Source organism: Balaenoptera musculus, chromosome 3, assembly GCF_009873245.2.
Source record: "Balaenoptera musculus isolate JJ_BM4_2016_0621 chromosome 3, mBalMus1.pri.v3, whole genome shotgun sequence".
Classification (NCBI taxonomy): Eukaryota; Metazoa; Chordata; class Mammalia; order Artiodactyla; family Balaenopteridae; genus Balaenoptera; species Balaenoptera musculus.
This window is the reverse complement of record NC_045787.1, coordinates 155,069,534-155,076,586: the sequence shown is the minus strand read 5'-3', so window position 1 is coordinate 155,076,586 and position 7,053 is coordinate 155,069,534. Positions and strand designations below refer to the sequence as shown.

At 39.4% G+C, this 7,053-nt stretch overlaps 1 protein-coding gene across 1 annotated transcript; it reads right to left on the bottom strand.

Annotated features, from left to right (window-relative positions):
• Window positions 1-1,981: 1,981 nt before the first annotated feature.
• On the bottom strand, window positions 1,982-2,920 carry LOC118892943 (olfactory receptor 7D4-like). The gene has a single exon (XM_036848021.1). It carries the CDS (start codon window positions 2,918-2,920, stop codon window positions 1,982-1,984), a length of 939 nt encoding a protein of 312 aa, XP_036703916.1.
• Between the last annotated feature and the right edge of the window lie 4,133 nt (window positions 2,921-7,053).

The window sequence follows — 7,053 nt, the reverse complement described above, 5'->3', positions numbered from 1 at the left end:
TATTTGTCGTGAGGTAGATGGACCTAGAGTCTGTCATACAGAGTGAAGTAAGTCAAAAAGAGAAAAACAAATACCATATGCTAACACATATATATGGAATCAAAAAAAAAAAAAAAAAAGGGTCTGAAGAACCTAGGGCCAGGACAGGAATAAAGACGCAGATGTAGAGAATGAACAGGGAGGGGGAAGGGTAAGCTGGGACGGAGTGAGAGAGTGGCATGGACTTATATATACTACCAAATATAAAATAGATAGTGGGAAGCAGCCGCATAGCCCAGGGAGATCACTTCGGTGCTTTGTGACCACCTAGGGTGGTGGGATAGGGAGGGTGGGAGGGAGACGCAAGAGGGAGGAGATATGCAGATATACGTATATGTATAGCTGATTCAGTTTGTTATAAAGCAGAAACTAACACACTATTGTAAAGCAGTTATACTCCAATGAAGATGTTAAAAAAAAAGTCTTTCCTCTCTAACAAATTATGATTTTAGAGTAATTTTGCAGTCTTTACTATGTCCCCAATAATTAGTTCCTTTTTTTTTCCCACAAGTCTCTCATTCCTTTCATGATATTGTCTTGATAAATCGGTCTTTACCACCTTTGTTAGTTTTGGTTCACGTAAAAGCAGATGCTGAGCCAGGCATTTATGTGCAAGCACTTTATTGGAAGGAGCAAGAAACATGGATGCTAGAGAGGAGAAGCAAACACAGGGAAGAAAATACATCCATTACAGCTTGCGTTGTCAGCTACTACAGTAAATAAGCAGAGTATTCATCCTGTGGGGAACTTCTGGAAAATGGTACAAAATCCAAACCTCAGAATTACCCTAGCTTAAAGGTGAAAGACATGGGGTACCCTACACCTCTCCATCAAGGGCTGTCTCTGATGGGACCTAATTCCCTGTCACTTCTGCCAGCACATATTAGGCAAAGTACATTTCAGCTGGTGCTGGCCATTGGCAGTCATGCGGTGGAGATGGTGAGAGGATCCCAGGGACTGTGGGAGGAATGTTGACAGCATCTGCTACCCCACCCTTCACTGCAGACTCAATTCTAGCAACATTTTCCTCAAAAAACGAGCTAAGTTCTGAACACGTTCCACATATGTGTAACTGCCATTCCAGATGGTACCTCCAGAGAGTCCCAGAAAAAAGTTTAACCATGTGAGAAAAGAACTCTTATTCTATTCAGTATTACCTGTTTGGGGATCTTAGAAGGTATATCTTAAAATTGCTATGATGAGAAATAAAGGTCAACTTTAAAAAGGAACACAAGGAAGGATTACAAACAATGAAGCAACATCTCAAGAGTTTTCCTAGGCAGTATATTACTATGAATCATCTCAACAAATCAGCTTTCAAGTCGAGATTCCTACTTTGAAGTTGAAAATCACATCGCTGTTCCTATGAAAAGTAGGGTGGCAGAGTCCTTGTTGGCCAGTCACGTTACAGTCCAAGTCAACCTCAGTCTCTTCTTTTGAAAAGTGGATGAGAAAATTTCTCAAAGAAATGTTTTCCAGATGATATAAAGTCACGCACATGAAGAAACAAGCACAGTCCTGATACGGGATGCATTTTGTTATGACTACTGTATGATTTTCATCCATTTCTTCTGAGGAAAACAAGCACACAACCACATGAAGGGGAAGAACACCAATATCTGAGCGAACAGTTTGGGGGGAAACCACATCAGCACTTGATAAGTGCTTTAAATCTAAATTTAGAAATCTTAAGAATGGCTGCAAAAAGCTGACAAAACATGGGACTTTATGGACAGCATGTAAGGAAGAAATGTCAAAAGGGAATTACTAAGGAGGTTATTCAGGAAAAACCAATACAAAACAAATAAAGGTCAAGTCACATATGCTTTAGGAATAGAAGAAATCAGCATGTCTTTTAGGGGAGAAAAAGAACCAAGATATTTAAATGTACAACATTTGCCCCTGGCCTTAATGTCCACTTAGTTCTGGGGCCTGTGGCCCATCACGGACAAGGGGCACTTCGGCTGAGGAGCCTTCCCAGGGCCCCCTTCACATCCTTGTTCCGCAGGCTGTAGATGAAGGGGTTCAGCATGGGGGTGACCACAGTGTACATCACTGAGACAACTGAGCTTCTCTGGGAAGAATGGGTCAGAGTAGAAGTGAGGTAGACCCCCAGGCTTGTCCCATAGAACAGGGAAACCACAGAGAGGTAAGACCCACAGGTGAAAAATACTTTATATTTTCCCACTGCAGAGGAGATTCTCATTAACGAGGAGACAATCTGAGAGTAAGAAAAGAGGATACCAGTGAGAGGAAATATACACAGCAGGGCAGTGGCCACATACAAACAGATGTTATTGATGACAGTGTCAGAGCAGGCTGCCTTGAGAATCTGAGCCAGCTCACAGAAGAAATGTGGAATTTCAGTGCCAATACAGAAGGTCAGCCGCCTCAACAGTAGAATATGAACCAGGGCAACACAGAAAATAATGAGCCAACACATCAGAACGAGGAGGCCACAGAAGCGGGGGTTCATGATGACCATGTAGTGCAAGGGGTGGCAGATGGCCACAAACCGGTCATAGGCCATCACAGTCAGGAGGAAATCATCCATTCCAGCGAAAACCATAAACAAGTACACCTGAGTGAGGCATCCTATGTAGGAGATGTCTTTGCTCTGTGCCTGGATGTTGACTAGCATCTTTGGGACAGTGGTGGAGATGAAACAGATGTCAACAAAGGAGAGGTTGGCGAGGAAGAAGTACATGGGGGTGTGGAGCTGGGAGTCTGAGATGACGGCCAGGATGATGAGAAGGTTCCCGAGCACAGTGACCAGGTACATGGACAGGAACACTCCAAAGAGGAGGGGCTGCAGTTCAGGATCGTCTGAGAGGCCCAGGAGGAGGAACTGTGATACTCCCGTATGGTTTCCTGCTCCCATGTGGTTGCTGTGTCTGCTGGGGAAGGAGGCAAGAGCAACATTCAATGAACAGCCAAATGGCACCTCAGCTAGCCATCACCTTTTGATTCCGCACGTTCATGGAAATCCTCTACCCCTTATTATTTTTTCCAATGCCAGTGATTCACTCATTCAAGTGGCAGCCCATTTCCATTTTAAGTGTGTGTAATTATTCAGACTTTTTAAAAGATTATTTCTTCATCTATCTATCTATCTATCTATCTATCTATCTATCTATCTATCTATCTATTTATTTGGCTGCGCCGGGTCTTAGTTGCAGCATGTGGGATCTTTTTAGCTGTGGCATGTGGGGTATAGTACCCTGACCAGGGATCAAACCCTGGCCCCCTGCATTGGGAGCTTGGAGTCTTAGCCACTGGACCACCACGGAAGTCCCTCAGACTTTCTTTAATTTAGCAGAAATTTCTCTGTCTTTTTATCTCCCATTCACTGGTTCTAATTTTCCTATTAAAATCTATGAATATAAACCAATTTCTTCTTGATAAGATGCTTCCAAAATAATTGAAGACACTTAAGGTCTTTTCTTTGATAATCTCCATACTTCTTTCATTCTAATAACTCTTTTAGTAGTGATTAAGACATGGGTTTTCAATTCCAACGACCTTAATTCTGTGACCTGAATTGATGTCAGAGTTAACTCTCGTGTACCTTACTGTTTATCTTTCTAAAATTGTGGTTACTTTTATTACATTCTTTGTGAGGTTTGAAAATAACTTTGTGCACAGTGATATCTCAATAAATGATAGCCATATTATCATTACTATTATTATTATGAATCTGTTTTTTATGACAATAATTTTTGATACATAACTCTCCCAAAGTGCAGTATAGAGTTGTGATTTAGAAAATGAGATCTTGAGTCACGATTCCTAGAATAGAGTTTTGGTCCAGGAACGTACAATCTGCATGACCTTAACAAAGTTATTTAATCTCTCTTAGGTGCAGATACCTCACCTCTACAATGGAAGTAATAAATATCCCATACACTGTAAGACTGATGAGTGAATTAAATGAGATGATGTAATTTTTCTAGTGTGGTTCTTGTGACATATACAGCAGACACTTGATAAATGTGAGCTTGTTAAAAAACAATAAATTTGTCTTACACGACTATCATTAATCACTATTCCCCTTAAACAGGGACAGTCATCAAAGATGGAATTCTGATCATTATAAACACAGCAGGTCTGTTACCTCTTTTGACTGCCATTCAGCACTTCTAGTTAATGATGATCCTTATGGCTCCCTCTTTCAGAGACTGCCTGCCAGGTGGATTCTTCCAAGAAGAAGAAAAAGCAAATGAACTACATAAATAAAAGGGGGAAACAAGATTACAAAACCATTATTATAAAATACAAATTGTGCGTGAGAGTGTGAGCTCATGCTTTCATGCTCACAAGTGGGGGTGTGTTTTATTAAAAACCGGTGGAGTTAATTGCAAAAAAAAAGAATTGAAAGATTTGATAAAAAATATTCAAAGCTTCTATAGATTATCCTAAAAAGTGAAAGGCAAATTTAAGATGAAAATAAATGTTTACATTCTCCACAGTAGAAAAAATGTTGGCATTATTAATGCCTAGAGAATGCAGTTCATTAAAGAGAGAAAAAAATCATTGAGGACGAATTTGCTCTGGGAAGGTGGGTAGAAAAGGCCTCTCTGATATATGAATATTGAGCTGTGAGCGGAAGGATGGGTAATTGTTAATCAGAGGAAATAAGGAAAGGGCAAGCATTTTGGGTTGAGAGAACAGAATTCACGGTAGCCCTGGGGTTGGTGAGCTTGGTAATGGAAGGGATGTGAGAGGCCAGTGAGATGGAGAACAGAGTGAGGGTCAGGAGGACAGCGTGTGAGGCCCACAAGTTGAACATCCTGTACTATTCCTGATGTGCCTTTCATGTTGGTAATTTTATATTTATTTGTTGATCAGAGATCGTGGCTGTTTTTGCTCATCAATGTCTTTTCAGGGACCTATGTGCTGCCTGGCACATAGTAGGTGCTCAACACATGCAAATGATAGATATGTAATAATGATTGAGACCAAAAGCATAAACTACAACACAAGAAAAGAAAATTTCAAGCTCATATCCTTGAATATAGAAACAATATTGAATATTAAAGTTAGATAAAATGCATTCATATCTATTTTAGAGAATAATATATCATGAATAAGTAATAACTATTCTGAGAATGGAGAGCTGGTTTAATACTATGATGTTTGTTAATATAGTTCATCACAAAAATAGGTCAATGAAGAGGAATCATAACCATAATTACAATAGAAAATGCATTTGAGAAAATGTAACAGCCATTACATCTAGCAGCCATGGTTAGCAGCCAAGACAGAGCCTCTCACTGACTGAAGAAATCAAGGACAATTTCTTAACCCAATAAAGAATGTTTTTTTAAAAAACTATATCCAAAAGGATATTCTACATTAAAACATTAAACTAGTTGTATTAAATTTATGAACAGGACAAGGCAGTCTATTCCAACTTCAGTATTTCAATATTCTCCTGAACATTTAAAGAGATTGGTAAAATGAGAATAGGAAATTAACCTGAGTACAGAACATCAGAAATAATTACATTATTTGTAGACGATACTGTGGACACTAAAGTGAAACAACACTAATCAATACTGAACTATTAAGTGCTAACAGTACTACAAAATAGTTAACTGAATATAATAGCAAAATCCAATCACATGAAGAATACATTAGACAATACCTGTGCATAATAAATCTCCAGTGACTAGTTAATGAATAATTGACTGGGCATAAGAAATCAGACAGAAGCCTACAATTGTGGGAAAGTAGGGAAGAGGTGAACACTCTCCAGAAAAATACTCTTACTGGAAAGAGGCTCGAGATTCCAAGAAGGGAGAGAAGGAAACAGCAAGAGCTAGAAGAAACTGATTTCATTTGAAACGAAAGCAACTTCAAAGTACAGGGACTTCAACGTCACAGACTAAATAACTATGGGACTGTCTCAGTCTCACTATTCTAGAGGTAAAGCCCAGTACCCACTTCTCCCCTCTTTTCCTTCTTACTCCACCAGCTTTTACTGATGGACACACTCTCCCACGGTTATCGCTGAAGATTTCTGTTCTCCATGGTCTGTCCTTGGGAAGTCCAGATGTGTTTTCACTTGGTTGCGCTCAGAAAATTATAGGAAAGGGGCAACAGGAACATGTTTAAAGTTTCCAGCACCTCAGGGGTTGGATTCTCACAGCTCCTCATTAAATAAACTGTTCTATTGCCTTTCCACTCTCCAAACAATTCAACTCCCTTGGGGTACAAAGATAAGAGAATGGAAAATTTTCAGCCAGTGTTGTGTCTGTGCAAGCAGCCTTGGAGGGAGATGAATTTATTTCCTCCAAGGAGAAATTCTTTCTTTGGTTTGACTTAAAAATTACAAGGTGTCCCCCAGAGAAAATTTAATTTCTAAAGGAACCAACTTTCTGTAATGCTCTTCCCTTGAAGATTCTTCAGAGGTTTCATGGATCCCTTGGTGTCCACAAAGTCATGGAGACAAGGACGTCCTTCCTGAAGAAAAACAAAGTGGTGAATAGTTTTGGCTTTCTTGAAAGGACTCAAAATAAGGACTGAAAACTATCCCTTGGCATTTGCTGGTGCCATGGAGGCCTTTGTTGATATTAGGGAGGGCTCCATTTATTATCTCTAAAGAGACGGACAGAAATAACCGAGGTAGGTTGGGTTGAAGAGTGAGTATTAAGGAAACATAGGTGGCAAATATAAACTACCTATGAAGTTTGTCTGGGAAGAAAAAGAAAGAACACGGCATAGCTGGGAATTCCTTGCGGTCCAGTGCTTAGGACTTCGCACTTTCACTGCCAAGGGAAGATCCCACAAGCCATGTGGCACAGCCATAAATAATAATAATAATAATAATAATAATAATAATAATAAATAAATAAATAAATAAAAAGCAAGTTGGGAGAAATGCACCCTGCCAAGTATTTAAGATCATTTAAAAAACAAACAAAAAAAGAGTAAAGCATAGCCTAAAGTGAGTATAAAATATGGGAGAGTTTAAAAAATTTTAATAGCAGATATAGGAATAGATTTAATTTC

Excerpts from the sequence above, each read along its gene's own strand:
- LOC118892943 (XM_036848021.1), bottom strand. The coding sequence starts at position 2,920 with ATGGGAGCAGGAAACCATACGGGAGTATCACAGTTCCTCCTCCTGGGC.